The sequence below is a fragment of the Adiantum capillus-veneris genome, chromosome 18 (genome assembly GCF_014529385.1).
Source record: "Adiantum capillus-veneris isolate H3 chromosome 18, ASM1452938v2, whole genome shotgun sequence".
Taxonomy (NCBI): Eukaryota; Viridiplantae; Streptophyta; class Polypodiopsida; order Polypodiales; family Pteridaceae; genus Adiantum; species Adiantum capillus-veneris.
The window spans coordinates 46106329-46132407 of record NC_140948.1 but is presented as its reverse complement, the minus strand read 5'-3'; the positions used below and the strand labels follow the sequence as shown (position 1 = coordinate 46132407).

Below are 26079 nucleotides of genomic sequence, written 5' to 3'. Positions count from 1 at the left end.
GAAAACTGCGATGGCTGATCTGTAGCAAAACTGCTAGGCTGGTTGATTAACTGGTGCTGATTTGCTGGCCCTAGGGCTGGCTGAAAACGCTGGAGGGTATTGCTGCCCTTGGTCTGGGTACTGAACTTATGCTTCTATGGATGATCCCTAGGGGCTCTTGTATACCATTCGAAAGCTGGGTCGAGTAGAGTGAGATGCCAAACCCGACTTTATGAAATAATGCTGAAATGTCACTTATTAATAAGTTAAAGAACCGTTAATAAGAGGTGTTTCCCATGCAATGGACTACCTAGGCTTGAAACTATACTTTGGGAACAGTCCCCAATGCCCAGACCTAGCAGTTATTGGCTATTCTGATGTGCAATCAGAGGGTATGCAACTACGCTAAAGTGCCTGGACATGCACGCATTACATACTAGCTCAGAAGGAGTTACATCTTGGCTATTCTGATGTGCAATCAGAGGGTATGCAACTACTGTCAGGTGCAGCGGAAGAGAGTAAGGATTTGCTCGGATCTAGTACTCCGCACACAAACACAAGGGACACTTTACTTCACTTGAAAGAACTGAACTGAACTGAGAGAAAGAGAGACAAGAGAGAGAAAGAGACGACACAGGGATGTCGGGTCCCAACCCTCAAGGGCCCCCTTGCTATGTTGCCAGAGCAAGTACTTTCTTTATTCTTGCAGAATGTTGCTACAATGACTAAATGTTGAGATGCTGCTGCTAATGGGTACTGACACTACTGATGCTGGGTATTGGGTACTAAGGTACTGAAGGGGTAGTGAAATTCTATGTTGAAGACGATGATGTCGATGACGGGTATTGCGGGCTCTATGTGGAAGACGGGGAGGTCGACAACGAGGTCTATGTCGAAGATGATGAAGTCGACGACGAGGTACTACGGGTCTTTGTCGATGACGATGAAGTCAACGACGATACTGTGTTGAAGACGGTGAAGTCGACGATAGTTCTGTGTCGATGATGGTGAAGTCGACGACGGTTCTGTGTCGAAGATGGTGATGTTGACGACGGTGTCTATGTTGAAGACGGTGACGTCGACGACGGGTACTGCTCGTCTATGTTGACGACGACGAGGGTGACTGTGACGATGACGTCGATGGTGTTGTCATCAAGTCTGGGACTGCGATGACGATGACGATGACGAAGGTGTCGTCGTCAAGATAGGGATCTGCGATGACGATGGCGATGGTGTCGTCGTCAAGATAGGGACTTCGACGACGATGACGATGGTGTCAACGATGACGGTGTTAAGGCTGAAAACTGAAAACGTTGGGCTGTCTGCTGTATTTTGAAAACGCCAGGCTGATCTAGGTCTTCTTCTTCTTGAGAAAACGCTAGGGCTCCTGCTGAGGTATTGCCTGCCTGCTGGGTGCCTGTCTCCTTGTGTCCCTGCTTCTTTTGCTTCTACTGAGTGCCCAATGGGTTTCTTTTATAGATCTTTAGCAATTTTCCCTAGCTACTTTTCCAACAAACTTACAAAAAGAATTCCAAGTCACTTTTAATAAAATGACTTATAAGAGATGGTTCACGTGATAAAATGCCTGGATGATGAAATGACTATTCTTGTGCAAGAGAGGGTATGCAAGTGTGATTGGCCTGGACATGCACGTCTTGCGAGAGGCTCACAAAGGTGCTAGGCTCAGTCCTAAGCTAACACGCACGCTAGACTATGACAGAAGCTGTCCACGTGGCGCAAGTGAAGTGCGCACTTGACATCCCCCCCTGTTAAAAGTGAGGCTCTGATACCAATGTCATGTGCAGCGGAAGAGAATAAGGATTTGCTCAGATCTAGTACTCCGCACACAAACACAAGGGACACTTTACTTCACTTGAAAGAACTGAACTGAATTGAAAGAAAGAGAGACGAGAGAGAGAAAAGAGACGACACAGGGATGTCGGGTCCCAACCCTCAAGGGCCCCCTTGCTCTGTTGCCAGAGCAAGTACTCTCTTTATTCTTGCACAATGCTGCTACAATGACTAAATGCTGAGATGCTGATGCTAATGGGTACTTACCCTATTGATGCTGGGTACTGGGTACCAAGGTACTGAAGGGGTACTGAGGTTCTATGTCAAAGACGATGATGTCGATGACGGGTAGTGCGGGTTCTATGTCGAAGACAGGGAGCTCGACGACGAGGTCTATGTCGAAGATGATGAAGTCAACGACGAGGTACTAAGGGTCTTTGTCGATGATGATGAAGTCAACTTCGGTACTGTGTCGAAGACGGTTCTGTGTCGATGACGGTTCTGTGTCAAAGATAGTGATGTTGACGACGGGGTCTATGTCGAAGACGGTGACGTCGACGACGGGTACTGCTGGTCTATGTCGACGACGATGAAGACGACGACGACGACAATGGCGATTGTGACGATGACGACGATGGTGTCGACATCAAGTCTGGGACTACGATGACGATGACGAAGGTGTCGTCGTCAAGATAGGGATCTGCGATGACGATGGCGATGGTGTCGTCGTCAAGATAGGGACTTTGACGACGATGACGATGGTGTCAACGATGACGGCGTCAAGGCTGAGAACTGAAAACGTTGGGTTGTCTGCTGAAATCTGAAAACGCCAGGCTGATTTGGGTCTTCTTCTTCTTGAGAAAACGCTAGGGCTCCTGCTGAGGTACTGCCTGCCTGCTGGGTGCCTGCCTCCTTGTGTCCCTGCTTCTTCTGCTTCTACTGAGTGCCCAATGGGTTTCTTTTATAAATCTTTAGCAATTTGCCCTACCTACTTTTCCAACAAACTTACAAAAAGAATTCCAAAAGTCACTTTTAATAAAATGACTTATAAGAGATGGTTCACGCGATAAAATGCCTGGATGATGAAATGACTGTTCTTGTGCAAGAGAGGGTATGCAAGTGTGATTGGCCTGGACATGCACGTCCTGCTAGAGGCTCACAAAGGTGCCAGGCTCAGTCCTAAGCTAACACGCATGCTAGACTATGGTAGAAGCGTGTCCACGTGGCACAAGTGAAGTGCGTACGTGACATCCCCCTTGTTAAAAGTGAGGCACAGCTGTTGAACTTCTTTCTGTACTTCTGATGCGGACTGATGAATGCTTCTGATGCTGTGGATGCATCACTGATCAAAATTCCTTCGAAACCAGGGACTGATGGTACTGCGGGTGCTGTGGGTGTTGTGGGTATTGCTGGCGATGCAAACACCGTGGAAGGGGCACTGTCTAGTCTTACTATGATTGTGGAATATCAGCTTGGGCTCTATACCAGATAGTGCTGACTCTGCCTGCTGTAGCAAGAGGTGTTCCCGGAACACTTACTGTGGTGAAAACATTACCGGTGCTAATGGACTGAGGTTTGGTTCCGGAGTCCTTTCCAAAGGTTCAATGATGAGGCAAATGGATGCACGCTACATGCGAATGTGAATGCAAAAGAGGTTAGGGATCCTGTCTCCAACTCCTTCCATATCCGCATACAAGGCTAGGAGATCTTGGTACTCAAGATTTGGGTTCTCGTGTATCCGATGTCGATCTTCCTTCAAAGACATGGTAATGAAGATGGGATCTGGTAAGTCCATTGTCGGGACTCAAAGATTCTTCGGGATTTTTTTTTTTGGGAGAGGTTCCTTGGGTTCTTGGTCTTGCTTGGGTTCTTGAGTTCTTGAGTTCTTGAGGTTCTTGGCTCTTGATGTTTCTTCCCTTGAGTTCGTGAGCCCGAAGCACGCAAAGAGCTCTGATACCAATGTCAGGTGCAGCGGAAGAGAATAAGGATTTGCTCGGATCTAGTACTCCGCACACAAACACAAGGGACACTTTACTTCACTTGGAAGAACTGAAAGGAACTGAAAGAAAGAGAGACGAGAGAGAGAAAAAAGACGACGTAGGGATGTCGGGGTGATGTTGACGACGGGGTCTATGTCGAAGATGGTGACGTCGACGATGGGTACTGCTGGTCTATGTCAACGACGATGAAGTCGATGACGACGACGATGGTGATTGTGACGATGACGACGATGGTGTCGTCATCAAGTTTGGGACTGCGATGACGATGACGATGACGATGACGATGACGATGACGATGATGAAGGTGTCGTCGTCAAGATAGGGATTTGCGATGACGATGGCGATGGTGTCATCGTCAAGATAGGGACTTCGACGACGATGACGATGGTGTCAACGATGACGGCATCAAGGCTGAAAACTGAAAACGCTGGGCTGTCTGCTGAAATCTGAAAACGCCAGGCTGATCTGGGTCTTCTTGTTCTTGAGAAAACGCTAGGGCTCTTGTTGAGGTATTGCCTGCCTGCTGGGTGCCTGCCTCCTTGTGTCCCTGCTTCTTCTGCTTCTATTGAGTGCCGAATGGGTTTCTTTTATAGATCTTTAGCAATTTGCCCTACCTACTTTTCCAACAAACTTACAAAAAGAATTCCAAAAGTCACTTTTAATAAAATGACTTATAAGAGATGGTTCACGCGATAAAATGCTTGGACAATGAAATGACTGTTCTTGTGCAAGAGAGGGTATGCAAATGTGATTGGCCTGGACATGCTCGTCCTGCTAGAGGCTCACAAAGGTGCCAGGCTCAGTCCTAAGCTAACACGCATGCTAGACTATGGCAGAAGCGTGTCCACATGGCGCAAGTGAAGTGCGCACGTGACAACTACGCTAAAGTGCCTGGACATGCATGCCCTACATACTAGCTCACAAGGAGTTACATCTTGTCCTCATGCACGTAGGGTTAGATGTGCACGTGATAGATGGCCACGTGGTAGCTTATGAGAGTTGTATTTTCTTAAGTTAGAGAGCGTTGCACAGATTCATTAGAGAGCTTCTAAGCAGTGATTCATGCTTGGAGTTAACGGAAGCATTGCTTGCTTGGTGCAGACTCTATAGTGCACATAGAGCCTCTAGTATTTTTTTATCTCATCTAAAATTGTCCAACAAGCAGATGAGATGGGCAAACATTTCAGCATAGTACTGTCATGTCAAAGTCACTTATTAATAAATGACTTAAGTGACTGTTCATATGCCTATATGCTTAAGTGACTTAACTGTGCAAGTGAGGGTATGCAACTATGACTTGCCTGATCATGCACGTCCTTCTCGAGGCTCACAAAATGCCAGGCTAGATCCTAAGCTTGCTAAGACTGACGCTAGACTGTAGTAGTAGCTTGTCCACGTGGTGCAAGTGAAGTGCGCACGTGACATTGTGCTCAAGGAACTCGGAAGGAGAAGTAAGGTGCGTCCGTGACATTGTGCCCAAGGAACTCGGAAGGAGAAGTAAGTTGCCTCCCGTGCATATCACTTACCAGAACTAGTAAAAGCATTTGAGAGGGGTATATATTATGATTGTTCGTGAGGAACTCCCCCTCATCCCCCGCTGCATTGGTAGCATGAGGAAGGTGGAGTGTAAAACTGCTCCCATTCTAGGTCAAACTTGAGCCAATTGAACTCCAATCAGCTGGCCATGCATTCCCGAAAACCCTCTGGAAGCTTGCATTTGGGAACCACTCCAACTGGCCAGTCGGGGACAAGCCATCCGGAGCAAGTTTGTATGCTGATCGAGATTTCCAAAGAAGCCACATCGAGTGCTGGTCCAAGTCGTTCACACTGTCCTCCGCAACTCTTGAAGGTGGTAAATCTCTGTGGTGTACTCGGAGATCCGTTGTATACAATCCGAAAACCTGAGGCTGCTTTACCTTTCATAGTGTAGACTCACCTTGCTTTTCAAGGGTTCTACTCTTCGCCGTGTGACCGGCATCCTCTATTCTTGCACGGACACTATTGTTTCTGTGTGTATGTGTGCGTGCGTGCGTGTGTGTTTGTGTGTGTGCTGTATGACCCCCGAGTGGGTTGTATTGAGGCTAGAGGGCATTTGTGTCACAGCTTGGCTGGTTTAAAGTCCAAGGGTTAGGGTGACTGGCTGCCCATGACAGGAGCTGCTGAAACCGGCCTGTTCAATCCAAAAAGGGCGGTAGATTTTACTTCAAACCTTGATTTAGCTTTCACCCATTATTAGTTGTCTATTTTACCTGTACTTTCAAGACACAACAAAGGGGAGAGGGATACAGGCTGCTAGATTGCACCTGTATGAGTAGACGGACACCAGATTGGCCCCTAACTTAGGCGCCCCTTTCGGTATTTCTTTATTGTTCAAAAGAGGGAATAAACGTTGTGGTTCCCTACAAGCTGCCCCGCACAAACTCGGCTGAATTTCCACTGTTCCAGCCCGATTTCGGCAGCATAACTGTACTAGAACCCTTCACAGTCAGTATTCCCACGCATTGACTGACTTTCCCGATGCATACAGGCACTTTGCAAAACCTGGCGAGAATCTGCAGCACGCTGAATTCTCTGTTTTCAGCCCTGAAAATGCGCCAGATCACCTGTACAACGGTCCCCTTGCGTCCCCGAACCTCTTGGGGGTATTAGGGTCCGTTTAGGGCCAAAACCCTAAACCTGCAAAAATACACAGCAGACTGTAATTCACTGTTTCGGGCTCCGTTTCACGTGCCGGTCGCATCCGTAGCAAGTCCTCGAGCTCCCGCACCTGTAGGGCCACTTGCCCTTTGAATCGGACGAGATTTCTGGCGTGAAACCTCTCCGAATTCACTTGTACCTGCGGGGGGATTAGCCGCTAGCTAATCCAGTACCTGTGCAAGAGGCTCTTGCCTCGGCAATCGCGCATGAACCCACACAACTGTACATTGGTCAAATGAAGAGCCCACTAGAGGGGCATAACATACTGCCAAAGGGGAGAGAGAGGGCAGTGCGTAGCGTGCAGGGCATCACTCCTGGCACCGCACTGTGCATAAGAGGGAAAGCAAGCACTCCATAGCTCTTAACCTGTTACAAAATCTGAAAATGAGGCTCTCCCCTCTTCAAATTCAGCGCCACTTCTTGTTGCATGAGGCAAGTGCACCAGAATGTGCCACTTGGCACATTTACAAGCATTTTCCCGTTTTGGGGTTGCCGCCTAAAAATATCCCAACCGGTTGCCTAGTTGACTTCACGGCAGAGTAAGAAAATGTTCCCTTTGTCATTCAGGAGGTAATGACGCCGACACATTTTCAGGTCCCAAAATAGCAGTTTCTTAAATTTTAGGAGATACTGCCATTGTATCTTTCTAGGTCATCCGACCCTCTTTGTACACTGCGGCCACAACTAGAACTGAAATGTAGCCTCTGTAGCAAAGGATTCCACTTTGGCTAGTCAATGATCCCACTTGGCTAACCATAGTCCTTGTCCAACCTTAGTGCTCTTTTGCCCTCAGGCCTGGACTCCCTCTGGACAGTTCCACACTAGCTATGCAATGCAGGGCAGTTAGATTTCCCGAGGGGTGTTTCCAAAAAGTGAAAGTAAATAGATAATAAGAAAGAAATCAACAAAAAGGATAGATAGTAGTCACACGCTGGTGACATACCCGCTCTTGAAATCTCAAACGTCCTCGTTTGCATCTATGTCGTTCATGCTCCTAGTCAACACTGATGTATTCAACACCTGTCGACACATGTACGACACATACATGCTCATTGTCAACCCTGGTGTATTCAACACCTCGTCAACTCATGTATTGCCTGCGTGTGAACCCTGTCCCAATGACATAGTGGTAGCTGCGCACTCTGCCATTGCTTTGAGTCACGAACTTTCCAATGACAAAATGGTAGCTGCACATTTTGCCACTGTCTTATAGTACACGTTGGATCCCGTAACACTCTCGAGCATACCCAAACCGACAGTTTAAGAATGCAGTTACACATGTACTCTCTTCAATAGAAGCAATCACTGTATCCTTGACAAACTGACAAGAAATACTCACTTCTATAGCACTAACCAAAGTTTTGGACATTCCATAAGAGCAATTGTCAAACTGACAATCTGTACAGCTCTAACATTCATGTAACAGGTATTTGATTTGAGCTCACTTTAAATACCATGTACATCATTTGTTTCAGAAGCCATTGTCACACTGACAATCCATGTAGCTTTGAAACTCAAGGGGTCAAGGTAGGTTGCAAACCGAAGGCTTCAAGGTAAAGTGATAACACAGTTGGTGACTCTGCAAGTTCACCTTCTTCCATCCACTTAGCATCCATTGGTGGATAGTTTCTGAACTTTACCAAGTAACGCCTAGCAACCTTGCCTTTCACTTTCCTTTCTTTGTGTGCCAAAATCTGTTCAGGGACCAAGATCTCGTCAAGTTCCTCGACTTCCGGCTGATCTTCAGCTGGCATATCCTTTGGCACATCACCCACATAGGGTCTGAGAAGACTCACATGAAACGCATTGTGAATCTTCCAATTGTCAGGCAATTTCAGCCTATATGCAACATCACTGATTATGTCGCATACTTGAAAAGGCCCATAGTAACGCATGCTGAGCTTTGGAAACAGTCTTTCCTTGCCCTTCATCTTCTTTAACCTTGCCTTTTCAAAGCGTAAAAGCACCCAATCACCAAGTGAATATACCACTTCACGACGGTGACGATCAGCTGCTTTCTTTTGCTTTGCCTGAGTCTTTTCTAAGGCCACTTTGACCTTCTTGTACATTTCATCCATGTCCTGAACATACTTATCTGCTTCAAATATCTTGTCCTTTGTATGCAGTATGGGAAGAACTTTCTTGCCACCTTCAACTATCTCAAAAGGTGCCTTGCCAGTTGATGAATGCACTGTATTATTGTATGCATACTCCACCAATGGCAAATACTGCTCCCACTTTCCTTTATGCTCTGACACAAAACACTTCAGCAAATCTAGGACAGTAGAATTTGCCTCTTCTGACTGCCCATCTGTTTGAGGATGAAATGACGAAGAGAATTTGAGCGTTGTGCCCATATTCTCAAACAAACCTCTCCAGAACAAACTTGTCATGCGTGGATCACGGTCGCTAACAATTGACTGTGGCATGCCATGATACTTGAAAATATTGCTCATAAAGAAGCGTGCCATGTGATCTGGCTTTATCTTCTTCTTGACAGGAATAAAATGAGCCTGTTTGCTGAATCTGCAAATAATGGTCCAAATACCATCATTTCCTGTCTGCGTTCTCGGAAGATCGAAGATAAAATCCATAGCAATACTTTCCCATGGTTTATCTGGAATAGGTAGTGGTTGCAATAACCCTGGTGCCTTTTGCCTGTCAAACTTGACCTTTTGGCATATTAGGCATTCTCGCACAAAGGCATCCACATCCCTTCTCAATGTAGGCAAATAGAAGAATGTCTCAACCGCTTTAACTGTAGCATCAATACCACGATGCCTTGCATACAGTGGGACATGACTCTCTTCCATAACTTTGCGTCGCAATGGCTTTGTGACACACAATCTGCCGTGCATCATCATGAACCCGTCTTTAAGAAGATAGTGTTCATGACGTTGTCCATCCATTAGTTGCTCGAAGACCCTTGCAAAATCTTCATCATTTGCATACTGTTCTCTCATATCATCAAGTTCATGATGATAAGGAATTGACACAGCTGAAATTTGTGGCTTCCTTGACAAGGCATCAGCCACAACGTTCTTCTTGCCTTCCACATGCACAATCTGAAAATGGAACATGGACAAGATATTTGCCCATCGCATATGCTTCTCAGATAACTTTGTTTGTGTCAAGAAGTATCGCAAGGTCTGATGGTCCGTTTGGACAACAAAGTCTGCACCTAGCAGGTAGTGTTTCCAACTTAAGAGCGCATGAATCACAGCCAGTAACTCTTTCTCATAGACCTGGATGGTCATCTCTGGCCCTTGCAAAATTCTGCTCTCATAGGCTACTACCCTGCCATCTTGCATTAGCACTGCACCAATGCTACTACCGCAGGCATCACACTGGACCACAAATGACTTCCTAAGATCTGGCAACACAATGACTGGATCTGAAGTCATCTTTTCCTTTAAGAGATTAAAAGCTGAAATCTCTTTGTGTGTCCATCTAAAAGTGACTGCCTTCTTTTGAAGAGCATGTAAAGGTGAAGCAATCTCAGTGAAATTTCGGATAAACCTTCTGTAATAGGAGCATAGTCCCAAAAAGCTTCGGACATCATGCACCGTCTTCAAATTTGGCCATGACTTGATCGCTTCAACTTTTGCAGGATCCATTCTGACACCATCCTTTGAGGCAATGTGTCCCAGAAAGTGAATCTCTTCCAGAAAAAACTCACTTTTCTTTGCATTGATGAGCAACCTATGACTGCGTAGCTCTTTGAACACAATGGCCAAGTGATGCCTATGCTCCTCTTCATTCTTTGAGTAGACTATCATGTCATCAAAGAATGTACCAACAAACTGCTGGTGTGGATGGAAAATTCTGTCCATCATCCTATTGAACGTAGCAGGAGCATTTGTGAGACCAAAGGGCATCACTAAAAATTCGTAAAGGCCAAACGTCGTTCTAAAAGCAGTCTTGTGCACATCCTCTGATCTAATGCGGATCTGATGGTACCCACTCTTTAGATCTATCCTGCTGAACATAGCTGCTTCTTCTAATTTGTCCATAATATCATCAATTCTAGGTATAGGGAACCTATTCTTGATGGTATTCTTGTTCAGTGCACGGTAGTCGATGCACATACGCCATGAGCTATCCTTTTTCTGCACCAACAACACTGGAGAACAGAATGGAGATGAACTAGGCTGAATCAGCCCCTTTTCTAACAACTCCTGTACTTGGCCCATTATCTCTTTCTGCTGAGCCGCACTAACCCTGTTCGGAGGCTTATTTGGTGGGCTACTGCCTGGCACCAAATCTATCGCATGGTCCTCGGGTCTCTCTGGCGGTAATTGAGACGGTAATGAATCGGAAAAACAGTCACTATACTGTTGTAAAAACATTGACCTTTCTTTATCTAGCACATATAAATTTGATTCATCACAATCTGACACTTCACGTGCAAAAACCAAGTACGCAGAAAGATGCTTTTTCATTACAGAAGTAATAGCAGAAGCTGATACAGTAGGAATAGACTCCCCTTTAAGCTTTACATCTAGAATGTGAGTCTTTCCCCTGCTCTGTACAGTGATCTTTTTGTTGTAGGCATCCATGATTCCCTGTACACGAAACAACCAAGGAATACCTAGCAACACATCACATCCGTCCAGTGGCATGATGTAAAATTCTTCAGCATCTACATAGGACTGGATATGTAGACGCAACTTTCCAATGATGGGTGTCACAGCCTCTGTATGGCCAGGACATGCCAAACCTGCCTCTGCTGTATACCCCATCTCTTCCGGTCTGATTCCCAACTTTGAAGCCAATTCTGGGGAAATGAAGTTGGCTTTGGCACCTGGATCAAAGAAGATGAGCACTGTTTGATCCCTGACCTTTCCCCATGCTCTGCAAAGCTCACTTGCATCTGAATTTGGCTTGTCGCCCACCATATCTGGCACTAGACCAGCCATGGGCTTCTTTCCTTTCCTGTCTTCCTTGTCATCAGAATCAGCTGGCCTTTTCTTTGTAGGACAGTTGTAAGCAATGTGGCCAGGCTGCTCACATATAAAGCATTTGTTCTCTGTCCTCAGGACTTTCTTTTGCTCTTCTGACTTGCGGGGAAAAAGTTTTTTCCATTTCTTCGTTGGTCCTTTTTCTGATTCAGCCGTAGCTTTATCTTTCCCTGCGTTGGCTGACTCCTGAGTCCCTTTTGGAGCCTCATTGGGAATGTGCTTCTTGGCTGAATTTTTCTGGCTTGATCCTGCGTTGACGCCAGTGTTAAATTCACAATCTTCTCCCTTGAGCAAACCATTGCCAGTGTTTGCTACCTCGATGAGCGGCGTCAAAGTAGTGACTTTTGTCTTCGTGCAGTATTTTCTCAATCCTTTGGGTAGGCCACAACAGTATTTTTCAATCTGTTCTGTCAATGGCACAAACCTATAGGAAGTTACTGGAAGTAGAGCTTTCCAAAACTTCCGATTGTAATCATCCAGATTTCTGCAAGTGGCAGCATTTAGCTGGTGCCATTCTGTCATGACATCTGCTTCAAAGTCATCAGATAACCATGCTGTTGCAAAAATCTGCTTGAAGTAAATCCATGTGGACGGAGCTTGCCCTTGAAGCAATAAAGTTGTCCACCATTGTCCCGCATTCCCTGTCAAGAAAGTGGCTGCCTTGCGGACCTTTGAAGCCTCTGTAAAGTTTCCCCCTGCATAGGCCTTGTCAAACTGCTGGAGGAATGAGAGAGCCTTCTTCCTGTCATCAAACCCTGTAAAGGTCGTGAATGTCACACCTTTGCCACCTTCTTTGTACGGAGTTGGCCTCTCCAACGACGTTAAATTGTCATATGGAAGTGACTGAAACATGGGAACACTATTAGGGTTCATCTGTGTTCCTTGGCCGCTATTAACTTGACCTGGAAATGCCATATTTGGCTGCTGATTTGTAATTCCAGCCATACCAAAATTTGCCTGTGGCATCCCAAATTGGCCCTGAGTGCTCTGAAACCCTGGTTGCATACCCATGACACTGTACATGGGGTTAGGCATCATCGTTTGAGCACCCCCGAACACTGTTTCTGGCGTGTAAAACTGATTTCCAGGTGCATGACCAGCCATGCTCTGGAATACCGATCCACCTCCAAAATAGCCAGGGTGTACTGAAGGTGGTGGGAAGACCTGTTGCATAGCCTGTAGGTTGCTTCCCTGCCCATTAGAACCAGCTATAGGCTGCTGAAAGGTGGCGGGCTGAACTGGTACAGCTTGAAAAACTGGCATCTCAGCCACCTGTTCTTGCACCTTAGGCATAGGTTGTGGAGACTGCATGTTCTCCGTCAAGTGTACAGGTGTTTCCATTGACTGTGCGGTATGAATCACCTGTGCTCGAGCCTTAACAGGCTTTTGAATATGATCCAGTGACCCAACTTGCTGAGACGGAACAGGAGGTTGCAGAAAGGCTAAAAACCTCGGATTCTGCATTACTTGTGTGAACATAGCGACAGCAGTAGCTTACTGGGTCCTGAATATATCATCATCTGTCTGTGGTGGTCTTGAGGACTCACCCACTTCATGTGTCTGTTGACCCTATGAAGAGGAGACCTCTTCAGTCACATCATCTGGTCTGTTAGCCATAATTGCAATTCCCTGAGTCTGGTCTATAATCCCCTGTGTCTTCAAGCCCAAAACTGACCAAGGCTCACTTCTATGGGAAAAAGTGATTTAATCCCGTCGATGGAACCATGAAACCGGCCTGCTCAATCCAAAAAGGGCGGTAGATTTTACTTCAAACCTTGATTTAGCTTTCACCCATTATTAGCCGTCTATTTTACCTGTACTTTCAAGACACAACAAAGGGGAGAGGGATACAGGCTGCTAGATTGCACCTGTATGAGTAGACGGACACCAGATTGGCCCCTAACTTAGGCGCCCCTTTCGGTATTTCTTTATTGTTCAAAAGAGGGAATAAACGTTGTGGTTCCCTACAAGCTGCCCCGCACAAACTCGGCTGAATTTCCACTGTTCCAGCCCGATTTTGGCAGCATAACTGTACTAGAACCCTTCACAGTAAGTATTCCCACGCATTGACTGACTTTCCCGATGCATACAGGCACTTTGCAAAACCTGGCGAGAATCTGCAGCACGCTGAATTCTCTGTTTTCAGCCCTGAAAATGCGCCAGATCACCTGTACAACGGTCCCCTTGCGTCCCCGAACCTCCTGGGGGTATTAGGGTCCGTTTAGGGCCAAAACCCTAAACCTGCAAAAATACACAGCAGACTGTAATTCACTGTTTCGGGCTCCGTTTCGCGTGCCGGTCGCATCCGTAGCAAGTCCTCGAGCTCCCGCACCTGTAGGGCCACTTGCCCTTTGAATCGGACGAGATTTCTGGCGTGAAACCTCTCCGAATTCACTTGTACCTGCGGGGGGATTAGCCGCTAGCTAATCCAGTACCTGTGCAAGAGGCTCTTGCCTCGGCAATCGCGCATGAACCCACACAACTGTACATTGGTCAAATGAAGAGCCCACTAGAGGGGCATAACATACTGCCAAAGGGGAGAGAGAGGGCAGTGCGTAGCGTGCAGGGCATCACTCCTGGCACCGCACTGTGCATAAGAGGGAAAGCAAGCACTCCATAGCTCTTAACCTGTGACAAAATCTGAAAATGAGGCTCTCCCCTCTTCAAATTCAGCGCCACTTCTTGTTGCATGAGGCAAGTGCACCAGAATGTGCCACTTGGCACATTTACAAGCATTTTCCCGTTTCGGGGTTGCCGCCTAAAAATATCCCAACCGGTTGCCTAGTTGACTTCACGGCAGAGTAAGAAAATGTTCCCTTTGTCATTCCGGAGGTAATGACGCCAACACATTTTCAGGTCCCAAAATAGCAGTTCCCTAAATTTTAGGAGATACTGCCATTGTATCTTTCTAGGTCATCCGACCCTCTTTGTACACTGCGGCCACATCTAGAACTGAAATGTAGCCTCTGTAGCAAAGGATTCCACTTTGGCTAGTCAATGACCCCACTTGGCTAACCATAGTCCTTGTCCAACCTTAGTGCTCTTTTGCCCTCAGGCCTGGACTCCCTCTGGACAGTTCCACACTAGCTATGTAATGCAGGGCAGTTAGATTTCCCGAGGGGTGTTTCCAAAAAGTGAAAGTAAATAGATAATAAGAAAGAAATCAACAAAAAGGATAGATAGTAGTCACACGCTGGTGACAGCTGCCCCATTGGTTTGTCAATGGATTCTGGAATTGGAGCGCTGTCCACCATTCTGGAGAGCGGCATGCACCTGTAGCTTTTAGAGATAAGATGTTTTTATCCTTGCTTTTCTATTCTTTGCCTTGTGACCAGCACCCTCTATTCCTGTACCGATACACTAGCGTTTCTTCCTCTTATATGTGTGTATGCTGTATGATCCCAAGTCCAGGGTGAGTGCGTTGTGTTGAGGCATAGGGTATTTGTGTCACGTTCTTTTCACCCCTTGGCTGGTTTCTGGTTTAGAGTCTAAGGGTGACTTGGCTGCCCATGACAAGAGCTGCCCCTTCATGTTTGTGAGTGGAATATGGAGTTGCCTGGTGTCCACCATCCTGGAGTGGTGTGTACCTGTTGCCGCTGATTTGTGCAAACACCGCTACCACTTTAACACAATTGCAAGTTCTATCCTGTTACAAATACTGTCACAGTTGTCTTCGTGTCTGGCGTTACGGTCTTATTGCCTTTCTATATGATCGCAGATGCCTGCTTTTGCATAATTCACGGCAATTGTGGTCATGGTCTCATGGAGTCATAGGTTGCCAGGATTCTTGAGAGGAGCTTTTAACAACTTCAAAGCATGAGAGGCTCACTCTTTGAATTGTGTCAGACATCTCCATAGTGTATAGGTCTTAAGTAGGTTGATGTGATTTTGGCTGTGAGTAATTTGAATAAGAGGCCAAGTGTCAGCATGCTTCAACTATAAAGTAATTTTCTATTTCTTCTAACATCATTGTCAAGCTCTCTTGTGGTAGGTATGCTTCAGAATTACCAATTAACAAGTATATTAAGATTGCTGCAACACTTTCTGAGAAGACAGTCCGTGATGTGGCCTTGCGATGTAGGTGGATGTTGGTAAGTTTTTGGTACATGCTTTGATTTTACAGAGTACAGTTCAAGTTGGTAATCCTTTTTTTTCTTTTCATGAGGACCTACAGAAGAGAGACAATGAGAAAAGGCGAAAAGCTGAAGAACAGAATCCACCTAAAAAGAGCAAGGATAAGAAGGTAGTGTTTTCTTGCTTGAAAAACTTCTGTTTTGAGCTGCAGCTCAGGTCAACGTAGCTTATGTTTTATATGCAGAAAACTTATTTTTCTCGCGTTGCATGCTATGCTTGCAGGACAAGCCAGTAGACTCTAAACCTGTTGTGGTTCCTGCTCCTCTTCGTGCCACGGCACCTGCATATGCAGCCCCTGTGTTGTCATTGGAGAGTGATGATGGCATCCCCAATGAAGGTATACCCTGCACTGGCTCGGTGCCCCTCAGTTTTCTAGTCTCTCTTGTCAACTTTTAAACCACAAGCTACTTGAAAGAATATTGTACCATTGTTTCATGCTTGTCTCTTCTCTCCAACAGACTTTAGATTTGCTTTTTGAGTAAATGAATTGAGAGGAGTGTTGCTGCCCTGGGCCTAGCCAACCCTAGGTTGAGCCTCTGCTCGATACATCTAGATAGAACTCATCAAATCCAGAGTCGAGTCTTTGAGTCTTAATGCACCTCTCATGGTGAATGCCCTAATGTCTTTTGACTTACACATACTCTTAGGTGGCACTCTTTTGTTACAATAGGCTATATGTAACCGGCCTGTTAACTTCAAAAAGGGCGGTAGACTTTACTTCAAACCTTGATTTAGCTTTTACCCATTATTAGTCGTCTATTCTACTTGTGCTATAATGACACAAGAGAGGGGAATGGGATACAGATGCAAGAATGCATCTGTATGCGAGTCAGACACCAGATTGGCCCCTAAATAGGCGCCCCTTTCGGTATTTCTTTATTCTTTAAAAGAGGGAATAAATGCTGTGGTTCCCTACAAGCTGCCCCGCACAAGGTTGGCTGAATTTCAATTGTTCCGGCCTGATTTCGGCAGCATAACTGTACTAGGACCCTTCACAGTCAGTATTCCCATGCATTGAATGACTTTCCCGACGCATACGGGCACTTTGCAAAACCTGGCGAGAATCTGCAGCATGCTGAATTCTCTGTTTTCAGCCCTGAAAATGCGCCAGATCACCTGTACAGCGGTCCCCTCGCGTCCCCGAACCTCCTGGGGGTATTAGGGTCCGTTTAGGGCCAAAACCCTAAACCTGCAAAAATACACAGCAGGCTGTAATTCACTGTTTCGGGCTCCGTTTTGCGTGCCGGTCGCATCTGTAGCAAGTCCTCGAGCTCCCGCACTTGTAGGGCTACTTGCCCTTTGAATCGGACGGGATTTCGCACGTGAAACCTATCCGAATTCACCTGCACCTACGGGGGATTAGCCGCTAGCTAATCCAGTACCTGTGCAAGAGGCTCTTGCCTCGGCAATCGCGCATGAACCACATAACTGTACATTGGTCAAATGAAAAGCCCACTAGAGGGGCATAACCATAAAGAATAGGGGAGAGAGAGAGCAGTGAGAGGTGTGCAGGTCATGACATCCTGCACCTCACTGTACATAGAGGGTAAGCTAGCACTCCATTGAAGCTCTCCCACCTGTGACAGCACTCAAAAACGAGCTCACAGCTGAAAATCACGTTTTTGCCTTCTCTTTAAGTAGTAAACTGGCTTCAGAGTGTCAAGTGTCACTCATTTGTGCATTTTCCCGCTTTAGACCCTCGGGTCTAAAAATATCTCACCTGCAGCCTCTGTTGACTTGGCCACAGAGTAACAAAATGATCCCCATGTCAAACTGCACGTAATGACGCGAAGACATTTTGCCGTCCAAAAATAGCAGTCCCTAAAATTTAGAAGTTTTTGCCATTACATTCTTTTAGGTCATCTGACCCTCTTTGTACATTGCAGCCACACCCAGAACTGAAATGTAGCCTATGTAGCAAAGGATTCTGCTTTGGCTGGCCAATGATCCCACTTTCGCTAGCCATAGTCTTTGTCCAACCTTAGTGCTCTCTAGCCCTCAGGCCTGGACTCTCTTTGAACAGTTCCACACTGGCTATGCAATGCAGGTCAGTTAGATTTCCAGAGGGGTGTTTCCAAAAGGTAAAACAAATGAAATTCCCCAAAGAAAGAGAAAATAAACAAAAATGGAATTGCCACTGGTTGGTGACACTATATCACTCAGGTGTACTTTGCTAAGTTGCAATTTTCAAGAGTGCAGCGAGAGGTGTGTTTTGAGAGAGAGAAATGAAATGTAATACTAACATCTTCAAAAGGCCAAAATGACCTATGAGACCAAAAGGTTACATGTGGTGAATCTAATACCTGGTCTGGGTACAAAAAGTACAAAAAACTGAGAAGAAAATAGTGGGTAGGGGTGGGGTGAAAGTTGATACAAAGGGAATACGAAGTATGAGCTGATACAATGGAGCTCTTTGAGTCGAGGCATCATATACATATACATCAGTATCTGGGACGGCTCCTATGTCGTGCTAGTATAGTATGGATCATCTGTTGCAATCTGTGTCGATATCGAGAGGGCCCCCTCATCCGTGGGTGACGGGACCGTCCCAATCTATCGCCCGATCAAGCAGTATGCGTTTGGTGCCTCTGGTGTTGTTATGCTGTGGGGGTTGCTCGAATCCTCTGTCTGTGACTGAAAGAAATTTGTAATCTTCCGTTGTGCTGGATCTCTCTCATTGTGCCCCTCTTCAAGAGGTCCTCTCTGTGTTTGCGAATCTCTAGTAAGTATAATCCGAGGCATCTCTGATCCTGGTATCTCATGACTCTAGAAAGTGGCCCAAAACCCGCTGTGAATAGACAGTGAAAGCGGCCTCGTATCTCATAGTATATTGGGCAGTGACATATGTAATGTAGCTCTGTCTCTAGCTCTATTTGGCACACTTGATAAATCCTGGACTTAGCGGGTACTCCTCTAAATCTGCTTGTCTCGATCTCTAGGTGATGTGAGGATGTGCGTATCTGACCAATAGCACATCGTATCCCATGGGATAGATGAGTATCCATGTATCCTGGTCTGATCACAAAACCATCCTCCGTGAGTTGGAGAAGTTACTCTCTATAGAAAGTCATCTTCGTACCTAGCTCATGTGTAGGTTGTATCCATGTCCTCTTCGTATCGAACTGAATCAAGATTCAAGTCTTGTCTGATGAGCCTGGTAATCTCTGTCCTAGTGAGGGAGATGGAGGGTGCATCCAGAGAGTACTGAATTGGGGGTAGCCGGTCCATACTAAAGCCATGTAACTGAAACCAAGATGCCATCTCTACATACCAACATGATCTATCTCCCTGTAATGCCAGCTGTCGCGAAGACTATTGCTAATCGAGCATATCTGTCTCTAGGGAGAGCCCAAGTGCTATGCATAAATGAAACTGATCGAGTGAGTGCCTCCACTACCAATGGAGGAGCAGCGAGCTCCGCCCTAACAATGTCATGTGGTACTGAGGCCTTGGCCCTAATCATCCGAGAAATCATAGACACCAAGGGCTTCTCCATACATCTCCATCCATCAGTACTGCCAGCTCTGCTATGATGATCAACTGAGGGGCCCCATATCTCCACTCCGTACATCATGGCCGAAGTGACCAAAGTGTCAAAAGAGCCTAAGTTTTGTCCGAGGTTCCTGGAACTGAACCTGCGAACATATCCTCTCAAGTCTCCCCAATGCTACATAGGCTCTGGTCAATCGCGTATCTGTTGCACGCCTCAAAGAAAATACTAGAGCACTGAAAACTGCCCCAAGATAAGTGTATGTATCTGCATACTCCACAGTCTCTCGACCATATGTATAAGTGGGGACGGACCTCCTTACCCACTACGCCGTGGTGTTAAAATACCATTACCTTGGTCTTACCAAGGTTCACAGACAATCCACTGTCTCGTGCAAATACATGCAATGCATCCAAATGACGCTGCATCCCCTCTGGAGAATCGGAGATCAGCATAATATCATCAACATATAATAGTAACGGAATCCATGTCCCTGCAAGCTGAGCACCTCTATCACCCTCTGTATGTACATAATATGAAAACTCATCTATATATATCCCAAAGAGAGTCGGAGATAGGGGACAACCTTACTTCACCCCAATGGTGGAGTGAACCATGTCGGACATGCCTTGAGTAGTGCGTACCTGTCCTACCACTGTCTTGTATAAAGGTAAGATCCCCCAGATTAGTTCTGTGGGCATCCCCATGTCTTGCGATCTGCGTATGAGTCTGGCTCGTGGCACTGTATCAAAGGCTTTGTGGAAATCCACAAAGCTACAATATATCCTCTTGCCATGGTGTCTACCCTCCTCAGTAATGGCTATGAGTGTCAAAATCTGGTCGAGTGGAGAAACCTCTCTTGAACCTTGCCTGTCCTGCTGCTCGTATGCCCTCTCTCTCTGCCCATCCACTCAACTCATGCTCAAGAATTGATGCATATAGCCTAGCCAGAGTGTGATCAACCATGATGGTTCGGTAATTCTCAGGAAGCATAGGATCTGCGAACTTGAAGATAGACACAATAGTGGACAGACTCCAAGTCTCAGGCTCTATTAAACATCATAGCAAGAGGCTCTGTAAGCATATCTCTGGCATGGATAAAGTGCTTTGCTACCAGACCATCATGATCCTGTGCTCTTCCTATCTTCATCTTGTGAATGGCTTTCCTTACCCTCTCAGCAGTAAAAAAAAGTACATGTTTCTGGGCATGCCTCTAGAGGGTCAAGCAAAGGTGGCTTCCCCGATGCTGTATAGAGAGATGTAGCATATTCCCCCCATGTCTCTGTGGAAGTGATGGCTGGCGGTGAAGAGTGCTCATTGAAAAGCCTCCATGCCTCACTACAGTCCTGACTCATAAACAACTGGTACAGATCATTCTCTAATTGAGATAGGTAAGCCCTCTTCTTTCGTCGCACTAGGCGGCGGAAGATAATCCGTGACTGTCTATGTGTAGTAGTACCGATGAGCACCTCTCTCTGTAATATGATCCTCGCCTCTCTACACTCCTCATCATACTAACTGTTCTGAGGCATGCTCCCACATCGTCTGCGTTAGGTTGGCTGTGGGGATATGCCTCTGATGTTGCATCATGTAGCGTCTCTGTCAGAAACTGGGTGAGCTCATCTAGTGGTCGTCGTGGCTCCTGAGTGCATAGCTACATGTATATCTCATTAGTGTACACGTGATCCGTCTCCCTTGTGAAGGTATACCGAGTATGTGTGGAGGCCTCTCCCAATGGAGCTGTGTTGAGCTGAAACCATAGAGTGAAAGACAAGATAGCATGATCGACTGCTACCCCAACCGGCCTAGTTCCCACCACGAAATCGTGAAAGGAAGGAATGAGTCCCGGCGGAGCCATAACATAATCCACTGTACTAGCGCCATGCCAATGTGGAAAGCATGTAAAACCACCAGCTGTGCAGAGAATCTCTGTAGGCCATTCACAATGGCCAATCCATGTGGAGTCCCCATATTAATCAAGTATCTGCCATACTCAGTGTGCTCTTCATCTTGTGATAATCTAGACATGCCCGTTTCTGTAATATCAAGCTCCCGCATCAACTCCTCTGAGGTATCATAGAATACTGTATGGTGATGGGCAGTCCTAGCATTGAAATCCCCCAAGATAATAATGTTGCCATCTCTGTAAAATAGAGAAGGGGAACTGTCCTCTAGGTGATGCATATACTGACGTACTAGGAGGGAAATAGCAAATAGCAATGTAGAGATATCTGCCTGTCTCTGCCTTCAGTCTCACCCACATGTACCTAGCATGCTCATCCTCCGAGCTATATGTATCAGAGATTGTAGCTCCTCCCTGAATAAGACTGCCACTCTTCCTGAACCTCGTCCTCTACGCTCTGACCGAGTCTCCTGTCTGCAAGTGCTCACATGGGGCATGAACTGCCCCGGGGCTTGATGCATCACAGAGTAGAAAATGATGCCTCTCCCTCTGAAACTATCCTCAAAGGCCCCTACATCAAGGCGCAAAGATCCATTACAATTTCATGTAGCCACTGTGTGTGTGTGTGTGTGTATGAGAGAGAGAGAGAGAGAGAGAGAGAGAGAGAGAGAGAGAGAGAGAGAGAGAGAGAGAGAGAGAGAGAGAGAGAGAGTCACAAAAATACGGGATAGAGAGTGTCACAAAAATACGGAAGCGTGAACTGACTTTTAATTATACTTCAAATACTCAAGAGAATTGGAGAGAGAGAGAAAGGTTGGCACTTCATTGGGGACCAGAAGATGGGCTGGTCTCCCCCCCCCCCCATAAAGAGATTATCCTTATTACTAAGGGAGAATCTTTACAAGCACAAGAACGGGGCAAAATCCCGTCCTCTATTCTTTCTTTTCTGCTTCTGATTGAGAGAGTGAGGAAACTACTCTCTGACTACTGAGAGGATTTCCCTCTGCTGTGAGATTTTGGGAAGTTCTTGGAAACGAGAGTCTATCTTCCACAAAACTCTACAGAAGCTCTCGAAAATGAGAGTCTACCTTCCGCTAACTGTGTCCCCTTATGCATAATCATTCCTGCAATAAAAACAAGGGAGAAACACGCAAAATGCACGCACACACGCTTGCTGTAATTTTCTGCACATAACCTGAAAATGTTACCTGAGCACGTTCCAATGCCGAAATAGAGACCTTTTTGCGATGGAATTGCACCAAACTTTGTGTACGCGTGGTGTAGGTAGAGAAGAACCAGATTCTATGAGTACTTCGCTGAAATTCACACTAAAAGAGATGATTAAGGGCTGAAAACAGAGAATTTACAGCCACCACACTCTACGAAGAGAGTGCCTGCTGCAACTTCTCGCGATGAAACTTCACCAAAAGCTGGCTATGGCTATGAGAACCCTTGTTCTAGACAATGGGAGCACGAGGCCACCACTTGTCGCAAGGGGCTGCTCTCAAGCTTCCGTGGAGGGCTCCAATGCGTAGAGCATACTCACAATAGGGGGGGTAGGAGCACTGCCAACACTGAGAAGTGGGGGAGGGGGTGCTCTTATCAAGCCAGTAGGAAGAGGGGGCACTAGGAAGAGAGAGAGAGGGTAAGAGTGAGAGTGAAATAGTTAGTTTGCATTGGTAAGTGTGCCAAGTGGCACACTTACTTAATAACTTAAAAACCTTTCAACTTTCACATTTAAAAGTTGACAAACTATTAATGAAATGTGCAAATTTAACCACAACTGCACACACAGATGCAACCAATGAAAATGTTAGCTATTCTCCAGCGAAATGCCATACCGGCGCCGCTCTGGCATTACCTGTTCGCACTTGTCCGGCCATTTGGTCCAGCATAATTTTTTTTTTTAACTGACTTATCCTAAGGCCGTAAAAATAATTCAGGCCTTAGGGCTATTGTTCTAAGGACCCCATCTCGTTCGTGTGCTTGCATTGACGCGCGTATGTTTCTGAGCTTGAAATCTGAGGCTACTATTTATGTCACAAGATGGGCACCACATGCCAATAGAAAAGAACAGACTGAACAACTTTAAGCACTTCAAATAACAATTGAATTGAAGTAGAGAGAAACGACACGCGACACGAAGTGGCGGAATTCCATTCCAAAGAGTATTGGCCCCAAACCTTGGCGCCCTTTTCGGTATTTCTTTATATTGCATCAACACAGTACAAGCCGGTACTCCAGACTCTGCACCTTCTCCAAGAAGCATGCCAGAGAATGAGCCCTAACCTCATATATAAAGGCCCTTGGCCTAAAAAGCAATTAGAGTGAAAAGCCTTCAAAACTCAAAAGCTCCTGGTCCAAAAAGCAATGCCAAAAGCTGCCAGCTTTTCGTAAATCGTGTTGGTGTCTGTACAGCAGGCCACGTGTCAGCTTGTCACGTCAGCAAATCAGTGTTAGGATTAGGGTTAGGGTTTTAGATTTTAGGGTTAGGGTTTTGGGCAAAATTAGGGTTTCGGATAGAATTAGGGTTTTTGATTTTAGGGTTAGGGCTTGAACAGAATTAGGGTTTCGACAACCCCCCAAGTGACCTAGCGTTTTTGCTCCCAAGCAACAACCTAGCGTTTTTGGATCAGGCCACTGCAGATTAGCCTGCGTTTTGCTCTTGCAGATCCTTGGCGGCAAGAACACATCGTCGTCGACATAGAGTCAGAATTCAGCAGATAGAAGATTAGCAGATTTCAGCCCATAGCGTTTTTGGACAGCAGACAAAAGATTGCAGATTTCAGCCCTTAAGGTCGACTTTGTCATCACTGTCGTCTTCGTCGACATAGCCTAGACTTGCATCAGTCTCATGCATCACCATTGTACCAGATTGTGCAATCATAAGTAGACCACTCTCGCCGACGAGAGTGGGGCCTTCGGAGGAGGGTTTTACAACGTCTCTGGTGTCGTATCTCTCTTCTCTCTCTATCTCTCAGTCTCATACACTTGCACGCATAGTGTCCATTCACTTTGTTTGTGATCATAGCATTCTCTCATTAAGAACGGAAGGTTCTACCTTCCATAAGAACAAAAGGAACCTTGAGCACGGTTTGGAGCACTCATCTTGAGCAAAGCGCAAACAATCATTCCGCTGCACCTAACATTGGTATTAGAGCTTTGGCAGTGTTCTGTATCACTCAAGGAAAGAACCACAAGAATCACAAGAATTTTTTTTGCTTGTTGCGGTCGCACGAACCCAAGTTCGCTTGGGCGTGTCGATTGCTAATCGTGTTTTTTGAAGAGTGACAGGAATCCCAAGAAAGAAGGGCTTGTCCAGCCTCCCCTTGTGTCTCTTTTCACTCATTGAGAGCGGACCGTGTACTTAGCGGCCGGCCAATCGACGTGAGGTGGGAAAAAGCAACCTTGGTGTGAGCGCAAGGCCGCCAAGGGGTGCGCCCGCGGAAAAGAGGAGAACTCGGGTGAAGAGAAGATCCTTCTCAAACGCGGTTTGCAAGCGAAAGAAAACCTCAAGAACCTCAAGAACCTCAAGACCCACAAGAACCCACGATTGCAGAATGGTCATGACTCGAAGCGGAATGGATACTTCGCTTGGAGGTGATGAGCATGAGAGAGGCGAAGAAGAATTTTCCCCACCAGGAGGTTTTTCCGACCCTTCCCCATCTACGACAAGGATTGTATTAACTCCTATGGAGGAGTTGAAGCAGTTGTTTAAGGAAAGATAGTTAGAACGCGAAGAAAGAAAAGCAGAAAGAGAAGTAGAAAGAAAGGCCTACGAAGAACAAAGGGCAGCCATAGATCGTGAATACAAAGAAGGAATGGCCGCCATAGAGCGTAAGTACGACTTGGAAGCCAAAGCAATACAAGAACAAAGCGACCGACAAAACAAAGAGTTCTTGCGACTCTATTCTGAAGTTCAGGCACAGATGCAAGAGATTTGGGGAAAGGAGACTCTCTCAGTATCTTCTTCTCCCAAGCATGATACACAGGATTTGCATGATTATGGGAAGCACGATGATGATTTGAAGGACAATGATAAGCATGATGATTTGGATGCCAATGATTTGCATAATGATTTGAATGACAATGATAAGCATGATGATTTGGATGACACTGACAAGCATGGTGATTTGCATGATCAAGATGTGATTTCTCACAAGCATGATGAGTTGCATGAAGATGATGTGATTGTTCACAAGGATGATGTCTTAGTGGATGCTTTTTCTAGCGAAGCTAACCTCGTTGTAGTTCGATCAATCATGAAGAACCGATCTTGGCTTTCGAGTCGAGGTCCAAAGAACCCCCACAGGACGATTCGATCATTCAAGAAGAACCGATCTTGGCTCTCGAGCCTAGGTCCAAAGAACCCTCACAGGAATCATTATGTGTTCGCATGATTGAGCACGCATGGTTCGAGTGTTTCATTCGTGATCGTTTCCTGTATTTTAGTCAGCATTGTTATGTGATCCCTTTTCCTAGGCATGACATATTGTATGTTGAGCACGTTTCTCTCATGGATGAGCACGAATGTATGCGGATTTTTCATGAAAAGCTGAAAAGTATGGATGTAAGGAAGTCACATTCCATGTCTCTTCCTTGGCATGACACAATTGTAGAAAGAGCACATGAAAGTATGAGCACCAAGCATGGGCATTTTTGTTGTGAATTGCCAGAGTTGATTGCTCTAGATTAAAAGACAAAGATTCGATCTCATTGTTTGCGTGTATGTGGTGAACGGTTTAGCACTCCGTCTCTATGTTCATCTACATTGCATGCACAGCCTTTGAGGAAGACGAGATTTTTTCCACTCATTTTATATGGAATAGGTATGTTCATGATTTTGTGTTGGAAATGGTTTCAGGAATTTTCAGCCATGGAGATTTTTGAAGAAGGAAGAAGCATGACACTCGACGAAGTTGAAGCATTGAAGGAGCCACATAAGACTTTGTGTCGCTTTCGGCGCGGCCCAAAGAAACAAGCGTTGCAGACCTTTATGAAGTTCAAGTACCGCACGACTCACATCAGAGTGGGCCGGCGAAGAGTCCCTTCCAAGATTCTGGATGCTATTGGCGATCTCCCTCGACGCTATACAGTTCGGTATCAGTATTTCACTTTGAAAAG

The 26079-nt window shown here is 46.0% G+C and overlaps 1 protein-coding gene across 3 annotated transcripts in view; it reads left to right on the top strand.

The window, feature by feature from the left end:
* The window catches only part of LOC147435597 (uncharacterized), a 74262-nt gene that overhangs the window by 25896 nt on the left and 22287 nt on the right, over positions 1-26079 (top strand). For 2 of the 3 annotated variants that reach the window (XM_086488613.1, XM_086488610.1), the window contains 3 exons: positions 15420-15519; positions 15594-15671; positions 15785-15899. In XM_086488613.1, coding sequence (XP_086344739.1) covers positions 15420-15519; positions 15594-15671; positions 15785-15899 — 293 coding nt within the window. The remainder of the gene's footprint in view (positions 1-15419; positions 15520-15593; positions 15672-15784; positions 15900-26079) is intronic. The other variant, XM_086488612.1, reaches the window with a different exon arrangement.